General features: G+C 44.3%; 1 protein-coding gene across 1 annotated transcript in view; it reads right to left on the reverse strand.

Moving 5' to 3' along the window:
• USP11 (ubiquitin specific peptidase 11) overlaps positions 1-19,437 on the reverse strand; it is a 39,424-nt gene that overhangs the window by 17,827 nt on the left and 2,160 nt on the right. Inside the window, exons 2-7 of the mRNA XM_081319450.1 lie at positions 15,582-15,691; positions 14,357-14,487; positions 13,630-13,747; positions 13,378-13,523; positions 12,041-12,102; positions 11,696-11,795 (exon numbers count right to left, since the gene is read on the reverse strand). Coding sequence (XP_081175576.1) covers positions 11,696-11,795; positions 12,041-12,102; positions 13,378-13,523; positions 13,630-13,747; positions 14,357-14,487; positions 15,582-15,691 — 667 coding nt within the window. The remainder of the gene's footprint in view (positions 1-11,695; positions 11,796-12,040; positions 12,103-13,377; positions 13,524-13,629; positions 13,748-14,356; positions 14,488-15,581; positions 15,692-19,437) is intronic.

Raw genomic sequence — 19,437 nt, forward strand, 5'->3', positions numbered from 1 at the left:
CCCAAAAAGTTGAGAAGGGAACTAGGGGATCAGCCATATTGGACTTAATAACATTACAAAAGCACAAGCAATAGAATACAGTCAAACTAGAGTCTTGGACTTTAAAAGAGCTACCGTATATACTTGAGTATAAGCCGAATTTTTCAGCCCACTTTTTGGGCTGAAAAATTCCACTTCGGCTTATACTCCAGTCAACAAAAAAACTTACCGAGGACTTGTGCGCGGCCGAGGCTTTGGTGCTTCCGGGATCGCGCGCACCTCTCCCAAGCCACCACCATCCGGAGACCTGCCGAAGTTTGGGGAGGTTTGGGGAGGTGCGCGCGCACCTCCCCAAACCTCCCCAAACCTCGGCAGGTCTCCGTTCCTCCGCGCAGACCTGCCGACGTTTGGGGAGGTTTGGGCGCCTCCCCAAACCTCGGCAGGTCTCCGTTCCTCCTGCCGACCTTTGGGGAGGTTTGGGCGCCTCCCCAAACCTCGGCAGGTCTCTGTTCCTCCTGCCGACCTTTGGGGAGGTTTGGGCGCCTCCCCAAACCTCCCCAGGTCTCCGTTCCTCCGCGCAGACCTGCCGACGTTTGGGGAGGTTTGGGGAGGCGCCCAAACCTCCCCAAAGGTCGGCAGGAGGAACGGAGACCTGCCGAGGTTTGGGGAGGTTTGGGCGCCTCCCCAAACCTCGGCAGGTCTCCGTTCCTCCTGCCGACCTTTGGGGAGGTTTGGGCGCCTCCCCAAACCTCCCCAAACCTCGGCAGGTCTCCGTTCCTCCGCGCAGACCTGCCGAGGTTTGGGGAGGTTTGGGCACCTCCCCAAACCTCGGCAGGTCTCCGTTCCTCCTGCCGAGGTTTGGGGAGGTTTGGGCGCCTCCCCAAACCTCCCCAAACCTCGGCAGGTCTCCGTTCCTCCGCGCAGACCTGCCGAGGTTTGGGGAGGTTTGGGCGCCTCCCCAAACCTCCCCAGGTCTCCGTTCCTCCTGCCGATCTTTGGGGAGGTTTGGGCGCCTCCCCAAACCTCCCCAAACCTCGGCAGGTCTCCGTTCCTCCGCGCAGACCTGCCGAGGTTTGGGGAGGTTTGGGCGCCTCCCCAAACCTCCCCAAACCTCGGCAGGTCTCCGTTCCTCCTGCCGACCTTTGGGGAGGTTTGGGCGCCTCCCCAAACCTCCCCAAACGTCGGCAGGTCTGCGCGGAGGAACGGAGACCTGCCGAGGTTTGGGGAGGTTTGGGGAGGCGCCCAAACCTCCCCAAAGATCGGCAGGAGGAACGGAGACCTGGGGAGGTTTGGGGAGGCGCCCAAACCTCCCCAAACCTCAGCAGGTCTGCGCGGAGGAACGGAGACCTGCCGAGGTTTGGGGAGGTTTGGGGAGGCGCCCAAACCTCCCCAAACCTCGGCAGGAGGAACGGAGACCTGCCGAGGTTTGGGGAGGTGCCCAAACCTCCCCAAACCTCGGCAGGTCTGCGCGGAGGAACGGAGACCTGCCGAGGTTTGGGGAGGTTTGGGGAGGCGCCCAAACCTCCCCAAAGGTCGGCAGGAAGAACGGAGACCTGCCGAGGTTTGGGGAGGTTTGGGGAGGCGCCCAAACCTCCCCAAACCTCGGCAGGTCTCCGTTCCTCCTGCCGACCTTTGGGGAGGTTTGGGCGCCTCCCCAAACCTCCCCAAACGTCGGCAGGTCTGCGCGGAGGAACGGAGACCTGCCGAGGTTTGGGGAGGTTTGGGGAGGCGCCCAAACCTCCCCAAAGATCGGCAGGAGGAACGGAGACCTGGGGAGGTTTGGGGAGGCGCCCAAACCTCCCCAAACCTCGGCAGGTCTGCGCGGAGGAACGGAGACCTGCCGAGGTTTGGGGAGGTTTGGGGAGGCGCCCAAACCTCCCCAAACCTCGGCAGGAGGAACGGAGACCTGCCGAGGTTTGGGGAGGTTTGGGGAGGCGCCCAAACCTCCCCAAACGTCGGCAGGAGGAACGGAGACCTGCCGAGGTTTGGGGAGGTTTGGGGAGGCGCCCAAACCTCCCCAAACGTCGGCAGGTCTGCGCGGAGGAACGGAGACCTGCCGAGGTTTGGGGAGGTTTGGGGAGGCGCCCAAACCTCCCCAAAGGTCGGCAGGAGGAACGGAGACCTGCCGAGGTTTGGGGAGGTTTGGGGAGGCGCCCAAACCTCCCCAAAGGTCGGCAGGAGGAACGGAGACCTGCCGAGGTTTGGGGAGGTTTGGGGAGGTGCCCAAACCTCCCCAAAGGTCGGCAGGAGGAACGGAGACCTGCCGAGGTTTGGGGAGGCGCCCAAACCTCCCCAAAGGTCGGCAGGAGGAATGGAGACCTGCCGAGGTTTGGGGAGGTTTGGGGAGGCGCCCAAACCTCCCCAAAGGTCGGCAGGAGGAACGGAGACCTGCCGAGGTTTGGGGAGGTTTGGGGAGGCGCCCAAACCTCCCCAAAGGTCGGCAGGAGGAACGGAGACCTGCCGAGGTTTGGGGAGGTTTGGGGAGGTGCCCAAACCTCCCCAAAGGTCGGCAGGAGGAACGGAGACCTGCCGAGGTTTGGGGAGGCGCCCAAACCTCCCCAAAGGTCGGCAGGAGGAATGGAGACCTGCCGAGGTTTGGGGAGGTTTGGGGAGGCGCCCAAACCTCCCCAAAGGTCGGCAGGAGGAACGGAGACCTGCCGAGGTTTGGGGAGGCGCCCAAACCTCCCCAAAGGTCGGCAGGTCTGCGCGGAGGAACGGAGACCTGCCGAGGTTTGGGGAGGTTTGGGGAGGTGCCCAAACCTCCCCAAAGGTCGGCAGGAGGAACGGAGACCTGCCGAGGTTTGGGGAGGTTTGGGGAGGCGCCCAAACCTCCCCAAAGGTCGGCAGGTCTGCGCGGAGGAACGGAGACCTGCCGAGGTTTGGGGAGGTTTGGGGAGGCGCCCAAACCTCCCCAAAGGTCGGCAGGAGGAACGGAGACCTGCCGAGGTTTGGGGAGGTGCCCAAACCTCCCCAAAGGTCGGCAGGAGGAACGGAGACCTGCCGAGGTTTGGGGAGGTTTGGGGAGGCGCCCAAACCTCCCCAAAGGTCGGCAGGTCTGTGCGGAGGAACGGAGACCTGCCGAGGTTTGGGGAGCTTTGGGGAGGCGCCCAAACCTCCCCAAAGGTCGGCAGGAGGAACGGAGACCTGCCGAGGTTTGGGGAGGCGCCCAAACCTCCCCAAACGTCGGCAGGAGGAACGGAGACACACAGGGTATTCCTGTGTATTCAGGCTTGCAAAATGGCGGATCGAGCCTCTGCTGGCGGCAGAGGGTTGCAGAACGGCGGATCGGCTTATACTCGAGTCAATAACTTTTTCCAGTTTTTGGGGGTGAAATTGGGGGTCTCGGCTTATACTCGAGTCGGCTTATACTCAAGTATATACGGTAATTTTAATAAACTTAGAGACAGCTTGGGAAGAATTCCATGGATGAGAATCCTCAAGGGGAAAACAACTCAAGAAGAGTGGGAAATTTTGAAAAGTGAGATTATAAAAACCCAGTCTAGCACAATACCAACAAAGAAGAAAAATAATAGCTCTCAAAAGAAACCAGCATGGCTGCATAAAGAACACTCTGATAAATTGAAAGACAAAAAGGACAAGTATAAAAATTGGAAAGAGAGACACATAACTAAGGCAAAATATCAGCAAATAGTCCAAGCCTGAAAAGATGAAGTGAGGAAAGCTAAGGGTCAAAATGAACTAAGGCTTGCAACAAAAGTCAAAAATAACAAAAAAAGCTTCTTTCAACATGTAAAAAGCAAGAAAAAAGTTAAGGAAATGATTGGTCCATTAGTGGGAGAAAGTGGCAAGAAGGTGACAAGCAAGAGGGAGAAAGCAGAACTACTTAATTCAGTTTTTGCATCCGTATTTACACAAAGGGAAAAAACAGTCCAACCTATCAAAAACAGTACCGTAAAAAACAAATTAGAAACACAAGTTAAGATAGGCAAGAAAATGGTAAGTGAGCACCTGTCCTCCCTAGATGAGTTCAAATCACCAGGACCAGATGGATTACACCCCAAGGTTCTAAAGAAACTAGCAGGTGTGATCTCAGAACCACTGGACTATATCTTTCAAAGATCCTGGAGCACTGGGGAACTACCAGAGGTCTGGAAAAGAGCTGATGTAGTTCCTATCTTCAAAAAAGGGGGAAAAATAGATCCAGGAAACTACAGATCTATCAGCCTGATCTCAATACCTGGGAAGATCTTGGAAAAGATAATCAAGAAACGAATCAGCGAACACCTAGAGGCAAAGTCATTACCAAAAGCCAACATGGGTTTGTCAAAAACAGATCATGCCAGACACAAATCTTATATTCTTTGACCAGGTGACAAAATTAGTGGACTAAAGGAGTGCTGCGGATATATTGGACTTCAATAAGGGATTTGATAAAGTAGACCAAAACCTACTACTTGATAGAAATGCACAGATAGAAAAATGTAGGTTAGACAGCATCACCACCAGATGGATTCGTAGCTGGCTAACCGGCCACACTCAGCATACGGTCCTCAATGGAACTGCATCTACATGGGGGGACGTGTGTAGTGGGGTACCACAGGGCTCGTTTCTGGGCCCAGTGCTCTTCAACATCTTCATCAATGATTTGGATGAGGGGATAGATAGGGAACTCATTAAATCTGCTGACAACACCAAGCTGGCAGGAATAGCCAACACTCCAGAAGATAGGCTTAAGATACAGAAGGATCTTTTTTTTATTAAAGAGTTTTACAAAAACAAAATTTTACAATATATCCCCAAATCCCTCCCACCCCAAACCCACCCACTTCCCCCCCCTTCCCAGAGCTAAATACAGGATTATAGTTACAATAATCATATTCTAAATAAAAATTATGCATAATATACAATTAACCAAATTCATAATGCGCTTTAACTCTCTTTTAACATAACTACAAACAACGTATCAATAACAATATCCCACTAAAATCTACTCATAAGCTAAATGGTACTTTTTAGTCCCATATTTGTTTTGAATATAATTTATCCATCTCCTCCAAACTGAAATATATCTTTCCTGTGAATGATCCTTCAGATAAGCAGAAATCTTAGACATTTCTGCAAGATTCGAAACTTTAAACACCCATTCTTCTACAGTGGGCAAACTATCCTTCTTCCAATATTGTCCCACAAGTAACCGTGCTGCCGTTATCATGTTCAACATCAAGTTAGTTTCTTTAACATCACAATCTACAACAATGCCCAATAAAAACAATTGCGGGGAAAACTTTATCTTTCTCTTAAAAATCTTTTGAATGTTCCACCAAATTTTAATCCAAAAAGCTTTTATATTTCTACAAGTCCACCACATGTGAAAATAGGTAGCTTCTAAACTACCACACCTCCAACATTTAGACTGTAAATTAGGATACATGTTGGACAACTTCTTGGGATCCAGATGCCATCTATAAAACATTTTATAAAATTATTTTTTTTATTAAAAAGTTTTACATTTTATCTTTAACAAAAAAAGCCCCTCCCAACCCCCTCCCCTCCCACCCTCTTCCCCCTCCACAACCCTCACCAACCCCTCCCTCCCTTTCCCCTCCCCCCCCCACTTCCCAGAGCAGAATACAGGGTATAAAAATACAAACAATCATAATCTAACTTACACAAACAATCCTAAACTATTTAAACTATCGTACTTTAACTCATATAGATAAACTCCAAACATATATATATCATATCAATGATTATTCAAATACAAAATAATACTTTTCAATCTAATATCCAATAAAAACAATCACAAATAAAACAATTTATATCAATTTTCTAAAACTATTCTTCTTTCCAACTGGGCTTTAAATTCATATTATCCTGATATATTATACAACTTAAAATACCATAGTACCCATAAAAATATTACAAGTTAGCTTCAATCACAGATAAAACAATTTATATCAATTTTTTATAGATGGCATCTAGATCCTAAAAAGCTTGCAAGTATGTATCCGAATTATCAGCTCTAATACAAAGCTATATAAAAATAATTATGAAAAGTTATGGGGGAAAATTCAAAAAGAACTGGAGAGTTGGGAAAAATTGCAATTGTCTTCGTTGGGACGGATTGCAGCAGTGAAAATGAATGTCCTGCCCAAATTTTTATTCTTATTTCAAATGATACCGATTCTTAAGAAAGACTCTAACTTGGAGGAATGGCAGCGTGGTATCAATAAATTTGTGTGGGCAGGGAAAAAGCCACGAGTTAAACTTAAGATTATGCAGGATACTCGTGAGAGAGGTGGCCTTAAAATGCCTAATTTTAAATTATATTATGAAGCTGCTGCACTAGTAGGAATAAGTGATTGGATTAATTTGACACAATCGAGGTTATTAAATCTTGAGGGCCATGATCTGTTGTTTGGCTGGCATGCATATTTGTTGTATGATAAGAAGGTAGATACTGTGTTTAGGATGCATATTTTAAGACAGGCATTGCTGAGAGTTTGGAAGAAGTATAGACATAAGTTAAGCAGCAAGATACCATTGTGGGCAATCCCAAAACACGCAATAGAAAATATACATGCTGGTTTCAAACCTGATGAGACTACTTACAAGGAAATTTTAAGTTTGGAAAGGAATATTTGGTGCTTGAAATCATATAGTTTCTTGCGAGAAGAGAAGGTTGTTCAGACTTGGTTTCAATATATTCAGTTACAGGCCAGGTGGAAAGAAGACCAAAAAAATGGATTTGCAACGACTGATGAAAATTTGATAAAGCAAATTAGAAATCAAGGACCAGCACATATTAAACGGATATATCTTGCATTGATAGAGATCGATTCAGAAACAGAGCTTGTTAAGGATTGTATGATAAAATGGGCCCAAAACATTCAGGAAGTTATTACAATGGACACGTGGGAAAAGATCTGGGTGAGGAATGTAAAATTCACTCAAGCTCAAAGTTTAAGAGAGAACTTTTACAAAATGTTTTATAGATGGCATCTAGATCCTAAAAAGCTTGCAAGTATGTATCCGAATTATCAGCCTAAATGTTGGAGGTGTGGTGATGAAGAGGCAACATATTTTCACATATGGTGGACATGTAAAAAGGTCAAGGCTTTTTGGATAAAAGTCTGGTGGAATATGCAGAAGATTTTTAAACGGAGGATAAAGTTTTGTCCGCAATTTTTTTTGTTGGGAATAATTGTTGACGCTACAGTTGTGGACTCTAAGTTGATGTTGAATTTAGTTACGGCAGCAAGACTTTTGATAGGTCAATATTGGAAGAAAGAGGAACTGCCGACTATACAAGAGTGGATTTTAAAGGTTTCCGACTTGGCAGAGATGGCGAAGATTTCGGCCTATTTGAAAGATTACTCGCAAGAACATTATATTATGGAATGGAGAAAATGGATTGAGTTTATCCAGAATAAGTATAGGGTCAAGAAGTTTTATCTAGCATTTGAATAAGTCTTCTTTCGTTTTCTTTTTTCTTTTTTTATTTTGTCTTCTATATATATTTAATAATGCTAAGTTTTGTTTGATCCTATATAAGTTAGAGAGTGATGGATTTTAGAATTTATAGTTGTTAGTATATGGTTGTTTATGATTGCTTTTTTATATATATATACCTTGTATTTAGCTCCGGGAAGTCCGGGGGGGGGAGGGGGGTTAGGGGGAGGTGGGGGGGAGGAGGGAGGGGGGGAGGGGGGGAAGGGGGGAGGTAGGGAGGGGAGGAGGGAGGGGGAAGGGGGTTTTTTAAAGGAAAACTGTATTTTTAAAACTTTTCAATAAAAAAAAAAACAATTTATATCAATTTTATAAAACTATTCTTCTATTCAACTAGGCTTTAAATTCATACTAAAACCAAGTTTATACAACCTTACCTTCTCCTAGTGTATTATACAACTTAAAATACCATACATATACCATCCAAATAACAAATCATAACCTACAAAATATCAGTAGGCACTACTACAAATCTTCCCAATTAAATTTTCACAATCATCTTAAAACTAAAGCAACATAGAACATTACATAATTATTTTATAAGGGTGAAAAATATCCCCAAATATTTAGTCCTTCTAACAATTCCAATTCCCATAATCCTTATACATTATTATCTCCTGCAGTTATACAACTAAATCTTCAAGCTTGATTCATTCGTCCAGAAGCAGCACGCCTCTTCCAATTTCTGGCCTTCTCCAGTGGTACTGAAATTTGACCCACTCCTGTAGATTTCACATCTGTCTGCTTTAACCCTTCAGCATCTTGTAGATTCTCTCTGGAACGTTGAGACTCTCTCTCACCTTTTTTCTTTGTAGATTCCAAAAATGGTATGGGGGCTGCTTTTAAAACATTACTGTAGAAATCACGTGCCTGAATCACCGTAGTAAAACAATGCCTCGTACCTTCATAGGTCACCACCATACCCACTGGTATCTGCCATCTAAACTTGATATCACGTCGTCTCAATTCTTGTGTCAAAAAAGCAAATTCCTTCCTTTTTCTTAAAATTCTTGCAGGGATCTCTTTTAAAATCAGAACTTTTTGCTCAGCAATTACAAAATCAATATTGTAGGAGGCCTGGATAACTTCATTTCTAATCATTCTCTTTGTAAAATAAACCACCACATCTCGGTAATTTCCTTTGTCTAGCAATCCACGAATTAACATGGAAGATTTTGTCTATATCTTCCATTATTTCATCTGCTGGTCGCCCCAACACCCCTTCCAAAGCCTCAGAAACCATTTTCTTCAAATTTTCCTTAGGATTTTCTTTTAGGCCTCTAATCCTTAAAGCAAACTCCATCTGGTAATACTGTGTCGAAATCAAATCATAATCAATTTTCTCTACCACATTTTCAGTTTCTGTCAGTTTGGCTTCCAGTCTAATATCATTTTGAACAAGATCTTCCACTCTTTCGTCCAAATTCTCAATGCATTTAGCCATGCTGTGGATTGCAGATGTGATGTCTGCTCTCATTTCTGTTAATTTCTCTGTAAACTTCTCCTCCAACTTTTTCTCCATTATCTCAACAAATTGTTGCATTTGCTTTCCCATAGTCTCTTGCAGCAGATTCTGCAAATCTTTTACTGTAAAAGCTGATGCAGATATAGGTGCAGAAGACAATGAAGTTTTCAACAAAGACTGCTGCGTCAAAGCAGAAACTTTAGGAGATATAGCCGCCATTTTCGCCCACTATTGTTAACTACGCACTTTCACTTACGAGCTCAGCAAAGTCCATTGAGTTAAAGATCAAAACACCATCTTCACCAAAATCTCCTGCATCGCTCTGCCTGCGTCCTCGTTCTCAGAAGCTCTTCCTTGCTAGCAGGGATGGTTGCGAACGCCCTGTTCTGCTCCAAAAAACCCGGAGCAGAGACGCCTCTCAGTCCGGAGCATGCCCAGGCTTCGGGGGGGCTCAATCCTTCAAGATACAGAAGGATCTTGACAAACTTGAACATTGGGCGCTATCTAACAAAATGAAATTCATGGGTGAAAAAAGTAAGTTTTACATTTAGGCAAAAAAAAAACACCAATGCACTGGTATACTATAGGTGGTACCTTGCTCAATAGTAGCAGCTGTGAGAGGGATCTTGGAGTCCTAGTGGACAATCACTTAAATATGAGCCAGCAGTGTGCTGCAGCTGCCAAAAAAGCCAACACAGTACTAGGCTGCATTAACAGAGGGATAGAATCAAGATCACGTGAACTATTAATACCACTTTACAATGCCTTGGTAAGGCCACACTTGGAATACTGCATCCAGTTTTGGTCACAATGTAAAAAAGATGTTGAGACTCTAGAAAGAGTACAGAGAAGAGCAACAAAGATAATTAGGGCACTGGAGGCTAAAACATACAAGGAACGGTTGCTGGAATTGGGTATATGGAGTTTAATGAAGAGAAGAACTAGGGGTGACATGATAGCAGTGTTCCAATATCTCAGGGGCTGCCACAAAGAAGAGGGAGTCAAGCTATTATCCAAAGTGCCTGAAGGCAGGACAAGAAGCAATGGATGGAAACTAGTCAAGGAGAGAAGCAACCAAGAACTAAGGAGAAATTTCCTGACAGTTGGAACAATTAATCAGTGGAACAACCTGCCTCCAGAAATTGTGAATGCTCCAACACTGGAAGTTTTTAAGAAGAGACTGGACAGCCATTTGTCTGAAATGGTATAGGGTTTCCTGCCTGAGCAGGAGGTTGGACTAGATGACCTCCAAGGTCCTTTCCAACTTTATTATTATTATAAATGCTGCAGTGGGCAGGAAAAATCTATAGCTTCCTTGCTGTAAAGGGTGGGAAAGACATCGTTCCTCACTGGTACGTATGGGACAGAAATGAAAATTGGTTACAGGGTGGTACTTTGGAGTGGAAAGTAAATATATACAAAGATGTGTTATTAGGGTTGATATTAGGCTAAGACTGTACAGAGACTAATACAAGCAGACTTTATTGAATTATGTTACCGTACTGTAGGAGAGATCTGTTTTCATTTGACTGAGATGCTGGGCAATCAAATGCCACCACAGGCTTATCACTAAGAAGTGGCTGGTAATATCATCATAGCTTTCCAGACGATTGAATTCTCAGTTCAAGCAAAAGCTACTGTCAAGAATACTGTACTTTTTACAAATTTGAGATTTATCATAATAGATAACACACATAAATATATAAGCGCCCTTCTCAGAAAAGAGTGGCCTTTTTCTCTTTTGGAAGCATCCAGGGATTGGTGAGTGTTAAGAAACCGCCAGCCAAGATGGGTTAATTCCTCTACCACGTAAACAGCTACCCTAAATAGGCATTCCAGCAGGCACTGCCAAAATGCATAACCCATTAGTACGAGGGCAATTTGGAAATAAGCCTCCGTTTGAGCATGCGCGAGAAATGGGGATAGCGACGCCTGTCCTATGGCACTGTGCGCGGTAGTTCAGTAGGCAGTGAGAAGTGGAAGGAGGTTGTGGCGCAGTTGACTCGTCCGCTGGATCAACTGAAAATGAACCAGTTTTTTTAAAAAAAATGAAACAGTGGCTTGCGTTGCACCGCTTCGATGACTTATGTGCTTCACGATGCCGTTGCAGGCTGGCTTCATTCCCAGGCGGGAGGTTTTTGTGCAGAAGGAATTTCAAACCTTCCAAGACGTTATGACAAGTGCCTCAGTTTGAAGGGTGATTATGTTAAAAAGTAGTGTAACGTCGTAGTTTTCTAATGTGAATAATACAACTGAGCCTTGGTGGAGCAGTGGGCTGATGCCTCCTTAAGTAACACCAGCTGCCTGCAATTAATGCAGGTTCGAGTCCCACCAGGCTCAAGGTTGACTCAGCCTTCCATCCTTCCCAGGTAGGTAAAATGAGGACCCAGATTGTTGGGGGCAATTAAGCTGACTTTATAATAATGCCGCTTGGGGTGTGTGTGAAAGCCCTAATAAGCAGGCATATACATAGAATGAAGGCTACTGCTAAGCTTGTAAGCCGCCCTGAGTCTTTGGAGAAGGGCGGGATATAAATGGAATTTAAATAAATAAAAATAAATAAAAATAAAAAAGTTCTGTATCTACGGGTGTCTGTCACTGGTAATCAAACGGAGCTTTATTTCCGAACTGCCCTCGTCATATGCAGGTAGACATATAACAACACTGGCAACACACCTAATATACCAAGGCAGAATGTGTCAGCAAAGTTTTCATTCTGCTTGGTGGCAAGTCATCACAGTACCCAGAGTTTGGCACCAAAAGACCGCTCATATTTCTTACTTGAAGAGCAGAGTTCATGAAGCACGTGTTCCCCAGGTTGGTAAGGCCACAAATGCCTGGCTGGCCCCGGTACCGCTCTTCCTCATCAAGGGAATTCTTCCTGGAAAATGCAGGTAAAGTGAGACCGGTAAATGCAGGTAAAGTGAGAAAAGAGGAGATGAAACCCACAGCCTGGTTCCTGTCGGAGCAGAACAAAATCATAAGACAACCATGCCGCCCAAAGCTCAGGCAAGCTAGGAACTGGAATGCTATCCCATTTTGAAAGTAAACCCACCCTAGACAGGGAATGCAGGTACACTTCAGAACTGTGGAAATGCTAATATGCAGTAAATGTTAGATACTCACATGATATGTGGTCTGGAACTGGGCCAAGTACCATCTTTACTCCTGATCTCCATTATCACCATCTGAAGGGAACAGGTGCAAGGAGGAAAAGGTCAAGAGAGGCACAATAAAAGTAACAAAAAAGCCTGGGCTACATTAACTAGTGTATGGCTGGGCAACTGGCCATGAACCTGTGGCGTCTTTTTAATTTTGTGTTGCTGTTTTTGTTTGGTATACGGTGGGAACCCAGCCTACTTATAGTAATTCATTTATTGTTTAATATGTTATGTGAACCCAAAAAAATGACTATTCAGCAACTAGGGAAAAGCCTGCTATGTGAACCTACAAACAAACACAATACATTCCATCTATTTTCCCATCTTTTTTTTCTATTTTGACTTGATGACTTCCATGGAAATTGAATTTTTGAAGCAACAGGTGAATAATCTCCCTGCAGAAATTGCAATAAGGGACATAGCTGTTTCCAACAAAAAAACAAAACAGTATTTTATCATAGCCTCTGAGGGAGCACACACTCTTATGTTCCTGGAGCATTCATAAACACCTAACGGTGGCCAAAGTGCTACCTCCCCATTTTCCAAATATGATCTCAATCATGCATTTACTTTAGTGTTAAAAGTAAGCAAAGATCTGAGCTAGAAAAGGTTTTGGACCACACCTCAAATGTGTGACGTCAAGAAATACAGAAGGCTTAAAATTATACCAGCTGCCCAGTTCTTTTCCTTGTTAAGATGGATGTCTGAAAAGCTTAAAGGTTCCCTAAGGGGGGGAAACATTCTGCATGTCTTCCAATATCCTCCCTCAACACATGTTTTTTGAGATCTTCCAAAAGAGATTTCAAGGAAGAGTCCTAATCACATAACTAATAGGTCTCCTTATTAAAATTTACCTAGTATTAAAGGGTATGTTGGCTTTTTCCCCCCAAAAAAAGTAATTATTGGATCTAGACCCAAGTACGCCAGTTGTGTAGGAGATACAAAGAATGGCTTCTATCTAATAAATACTCCTGTTCCCTTAAATCAGCTTTGTTATTTAGATAAGTGTACTCTACTGTAGTCTAAACTTGCAGTCCCTCTCCAGGGACTCTGTCTGATTATCTCAAATCCAGTCTTTGGAACTGATAATCTCAAATCCAGTTCGAACTGCTATCTTCCAGATGGCTCCACCTTCAGCCAGCCTGCTCATTGTTGATTGTAACAATCAAACACAGTTGAGGAGCAACAGGCTGGGGGGAAACCAATTTATATAAATATGCCAAACACAAACGTTGGCACAAAACCAATTCTGCCTCTTTTTTTAAACACAGGCCAGCCTCAACCTGGTGACAGCAGCGTTACCTGCCCTGAACTTAGGCAGGCATCCAGCACAGTCATCTGCAAGTTTCGTAACCTCTCATAGGAGCCATCAGCATTTTTCACCCAGAGTCTTGATTCATCTTCTGCTGGAACTGAAAACTGATGCCGGGCCTCTTTTAGCACTGTATCTAAGGGGCAGGAAACAAGAGGACAAAGAGAAAATGACTCCTTGGGGCAAATGCCCACTGTTTTTCCCTCCATTTTTCCCTCCCAGCTGAGTTCCTGAAATCTTACCAATGATATCCATCCGGCTAAATTGAGCTGCCACAGGGCTGTCTACATCGCTGTGCTGACAGAGGTATAGCTCCACTAAGTAAACCTCCACTTTCTGCATGCTAGGAAGGTCTACCACCTGGGAAGGAAGAATCAAAATGAAGAATCAAATAAGCGACAGAATATCATTAGCAGAAATGGGGGAAATCAGTATTGGTAGAAACTTATTGCTCAATTCTCTCTGAACAGAGATTCAGAAGGGAAAAGCTAATCCCATCCATAAAGCTTGAATGGCCCTTATTTATCAGCAGAACAAACAGTTCTTCAGGGGAACCATGTAAAAAAAAAAGAGAAAAAACTGTAACACTAGCAAGAACCTAGCAGGATGGCCATCAGTATATGGGCTTCACAAGGAGCATTCAATGGCAAGAATGGCACCCATGGACTAATAACCCCCCATAAATTTTATTTTCATTACAAATTATAAGCCACTCCCCATTCTCTCAACCCCTCCAATTTACCATTAGCAAGAGGTAGGTAATGCTGGGGGGGAAATTACTAAAAAAAAGTAACATATAAATTAAGTATTATTAAATTCTACTTTTAGAAAAAAAAGTCTTCCACTCACAAAGGGAGTTGGAAGAGTCTTGGTTCTCCGGCCACCTTTTCTATTAACTGCAATGGAAAATGCTGCAGGGCACCCAAATTCCGAAGGAAAAACTCTGCTTCTCAACTGCAAATTTCTCACCTTTCGTTCAATGGCTGGCTGGCCATGTTCAATGCCGTACCAGCTCACCAACTTGTCCCACACTTCCTCAGGCACCAGAATGTACTCTTCGTGTTCTACCAGCTTATCCTTCAACCGGTAAGACTCCAAATCTGGAGGGAGAAAGAAGGAAGACAGGCTAAAATCATGGAGGACTCACCCTCTTTAAAGAGGCCCATAGCTTATGAGCAACTGGGGCCTCAGCAATTTTGGCATTCGTGGAGAGGAGCCAAGCTTCTTAGTAACTGCAAGTGCTTAACGTGGAAATATTTCTCAGCTTCCATAGAAGGCCCCTTCTCATAAAGCCAGTATAATGTAGCAATTAGTGTTGAAATACTGCAGAAAGCCAGATCCAAATTCTACATTATCTGGGAAATATGCTATGTGAAGTTGGGCCTATAATTTTTGAGATTCACACATTGTACTAATTACCTTATCTGCCTTATGTTGGTTTTAGCATGCCATATGAACCCACTCACTTGTGTCTTATTCAGCAAACCATATTAGGTAATCTCTGCTGAAGTGCAGTGAGCAAACCCAACATTACTTTTTATTAACCCAACATTTTATTGGTTTATTGCAATGATCAAATATATGCAATCTCGAGCTTTCTAGAGGAAGGAAGAGAGAAAAATTAAATGATTAGTTTAAACATATAGGGAACGGTTGCTGGAATTGGGTATGTGTAGTTTAACGAAGAGAAGGGTGAGGGATGACATGATAGCAGTGTTCCAATATCTCAGGGGCTACCACAAAGAAGAGGGAGTCAAGCTATTCTCCAAAGCGCCTGAAAGCAGGACAAGAAGCAACGGATGGAAATTAACCAAGGAGAGAAGCAACCTAGAACTAAGGAGAAACTTCCTGACAGTTAGAACAATTAACCAGTGGAACAACCTGACTCCAGAAGCTGTGAACGCTCCAATACTGGAAGTTTTTAAGAAGAGACTGGAAAGCCATTTGTCCGAAATGGTATAGGGTTTCCTGCCTGAGCAGGGGGTTGGACTAGATGACCTCCAAGGTCCCTTCCAACATTATCAACATCATCATTATATTATTATTATTATTATTATTATTATTATTATTATTATTATTATTATTATTATTATTATTATTATTATTATTTCCTCCAGATGAAGAGATGTGGGAATTTATCTGAAAAGCAGAGAAGCAGCCTCAAATAAAAGAAATAAGGCAGAGGAAACCATACCTTCAAAGAGTTCAGCGTTGTTGATCCGACCAGGGAAAGCATTTGAATTCTGATCTCCAGATTCCACATAAACTTTCCACTGCTTGTACCAATGATTCTCCAGCAAATACCTGAGCAAGGAAGCAGACAGCTCAAATGTAATTGAAGACCACGCTCTAACACGCAATCAGGAGCAGCCAGCAATTCTCCTTTCATTCCCAATCACAAAGAGGATTATAAGAAGTCCAGGCCTCAGACTGGCTGGCTGTATGCATCCAATTAGGCCAGGGGTAGGCAACCTCGGCTCTTTTATGACTCATGGACTTCAACTCCCAGAATTCCTGAGCCAGCCAAGCTGGCTCAGGAATTCTGGGAGTTGAAGTCCATGAGTCATAAAAGAGCCGAGGTTGCCTACCCCTGAATTAGGCCAAAGAATGGTAAAATTCTGTTTGCAATCCTTATTAGCAAATTCCCAAGATTCCTAAATATTCTCTAAAGTTTCAGGTCGTTAAGATAACTGGAATAAAGTTACAAATGTCCAGAATCTTCTCAAGGGCTTCCTAGTAACGCAATGTGATAATTTGTTCTATCCCCTGTGATATCTTACATGACAGAGATGGTTCCAGCTGGTGTCTCTCATTCCCTTCCATGGTATTCAATTAGGATGGCTCAGGTGAACAGGGAATAACATAAAACCATGTTGTTTGTTAATAATCTCATTATTTTCCAAACTGGAATTTATGCCACCAATCATTTCTAATTCAGATCTCTACTGTTAGCTGTGAACTTGCCAAGCCAGTCACTGTCCTTCTGCCGTAGTTTACTAACCCTTCAGTCAGCCACAATAGATAAAAGTGCAGACAAATACATATGAAACACTTAGGAATCCTTGGAGAACCTTCCATTTATAAGTGGTTAAAATCTTGGCCCTCTTAGTTATCTGCTTATTTTCCACTTCCCAGTTTCAATTGTTTGGACATGTCAGTTTGAATTTTCTGCTCAGCAGCAAACCATAATCCTCATTCTTCCTAGCTGTCGACTAGTCCACTGAAAGGGGAAAGCATTCCATTCTCAACACAATATTATAGTGTGGCATTGTGCCACAACATGATCAGATCAAGCCAGGCAGGCTGTAAAAAGAACTTTCCCTTGGTCTGACTTGGGAAAGTACAGTAACAGCTGCCAAAGTCTGTAAAAAAGAATAGGCAATCTCAGTGTGAGCCACTGCCATTGGCTACAATGAAAGGCAAAGAGAAATCTACCAGATCTACCTGCCTCTTTTCCAGTAGCCTAACAAGCTCCTATTGGCATACCAAGTAATGTAGAGATTTATTAAAAAGAAAGCATGGTGTAAAACTGACTGGTAAATAGCTTTTTGATGGTAGAGGACAGGAAGGCCTGGAGGAACGTGGTCCATGGGGTCGCAATGGGTCGGACACGACTTCGCAACTAACAACAACAATACAATATTTGTTGTATAGTTATAGATCAAGGTCTACCTGTAGCTTGATTGATGGACAGGAATTGTAATTAAAAAATGACCATTTATAGATGCACTGCTCCCAGCAGCTGCAGCTAATAGTGTCACTAAGGAATACTGGGAGCACCTGGAGGGCCACAGGATGTTAAGGCACGCCAATGGGTGTTAGTGGCTAAGATCTAGAACAGGGGTGTCAAACTGCCGGCCCACGGGCCGGAGCATCATGGAGAAACCGCGCCCATCCCATTGCCGGCAATGGGAAAAAGTTCCGATACATCATGCGACATCACATGACGTCACGAGTTTGACATGTGAACTGCCCTGAGTCCTACGGGAGAAGGGCGGTATATAAGTCCAATAAACATAAACATAAACATGTCTGATCTAGAAGATTGTGACACTGAATTCTAGTCCTGCCTTGCATATGAAAACCAGCTGGGTGACTTTGGGACAGTCCCTCTCTCAGCCCAACCCTCCTCACAGGGTGAATGTTCTGGGGAAATAAAGAATATTATGTATGTTTGCTCCCTTGAGTTATACAAACAAAAGATGGGCTTTTGTTGTTGTTAGCTGCGAAGTCGTGTCTGACCCATCGCGACTCCATGGACAACATTCCTCCAGGCCTTCCTGTCCTCTACCATCTTCTGGAGTCCATTTAAGCTCACGCCTACTGCTTCAGTGACTCCATCCAGCCACCTCATTCTCTGTCGTCCCCTTCTTATCTTGCCCTCAACCTTTCCCAGCATTAGGCTCTTCTCCAGTGAGTCCTTCCTTCTCATTAGGTGGCCAAAGTATTTGAGTTTCAACTTCAGGATCTGGCCTTCTAAAGAGCAGTCAGGGCTGATCTCCTCTAGGACTGACCGGTTTGATCGCCTTGCAGTCCAAGGGACTCGCAGGTGGGATAACTAACAACAATAATAATTGGATATATGACCACAAAGTTTTAAAAACTAAAAAGCTTAAGGCTGAAGCTGATGTTGAAAGTGCTGTGTGTGTGTGCGCGCACACACATACACACGTGCGCACACACTTTCAATTCAGTAATGACTCCTGGAAACTGCCTGATCAACTCCCTGCAGATCTTTGGAAGATTTCAGAAGTGGCTTGCCATTGCCTGCTTCTCAGAGAATGACTGGCCCAAAGTCACCCAGCTGGCTTTGTACATAAAGTTTCTAGCCTGATGCCTTAACCACTACACCAAACTATGGTAGCTTTCTTGAAAGTGCATTTGTTACTCATTACCTGTCCCTTGTTTTTCTTCATGCATTATTTTTTTTTCAGCAGGCTACAATCTAGACACATTTATTTAGAAGCAAGATCCATAGAATTTAGAAGGAGTGCTTTCTAAGTACAATAAAGATACATAGGCTAAGCCTGCAATCTGATTATAAGGGTGTAAGATATAAATAGGGACGCGGTGGCTCAGTGGGTTAGGACGCTGAGCTTGTCGATCAGAAGGTCGGCAGTCTGGCGGGTCGATTCCCGAGTGCCGCGTAACAGAGTGAGTGCCTGTTACTCGTCCCAGCTTCTGCCAACCTAGCAGTTCGAAAGCACGTAAAAATGCAAGTAGAAAAATAGGGATCACTACGGTGGGAAGGTAACAGTGTTCCGTGCGCCTTTGGCATCTAGTCATGCCAGCCACATGACCACGGAGACGTCCTCAGACAAGCGCTGGCTCTTCAGCTTTGAAACGGAGATGAGCACCGGCCCCTAGAGTCGGAATCAAATAGCACGCATGTGCGGGGGAACCTTTACTTTTTAAGATATAAATGTGTATGTTTCTTCTATAATAACACAATCGAGGAGGTTTCTATTCTATTACTGGGTTGCTGCTTCCTGTTTGTCTCACTCCAGACATAGCAAGCATGCTAGTCAGCATGTAAGAGAAGATTCAAACAACATCACTCTAAAGCCCATCCATCAGGATACAAGAACAACTGAAATTATTCCTATTGTGAGCTCAACTTGCTTCACAAAATAGGAAGTCTGATAGCTGAGGAAGAGTGAAACCAAAGTCACTTTCTTAGACAAGCACTACTTAAGGCCTTTGAACTACGGTGCTGGAGAAGACTCCTGCGAGTCCCTTGGACTGCAAGGCGATCAAACCGGTCAGTCCTAGAGATCAACCCTGACTGCTCTTTAGAAGGCCAGATCCTGAAGCTAAAACTCAAATACTTTGGCCACCTAATGAGAAGGAAAGACTCACTGGAGAAGAGCCTAATGCTGGGAAAGATTGAGGGCAATAGAAGAAGGGGACGACAGAGAATGAGGTGGCTGGATGGAGTCACTGAAGCAGTAGGCGTGAGCTTAAATGGACTCCAGAAGATGGTAGAGAACAGGAAGGCCTGGAGGAACATTGTCCATAGGGTCGCGATGGGTCGGACACGACTTCGCAAC

This window comes from Vipera berus (assembly GCF_964194415.1).
Source record: "Vipera berus genome assembly, chromosome: 2".
NCBI classification, from domain to species: Eukaryota; Metazoa; Chordata; class Lepidosauria; order Squamata; family Viperidae; genus Vipera; species Vipera berus.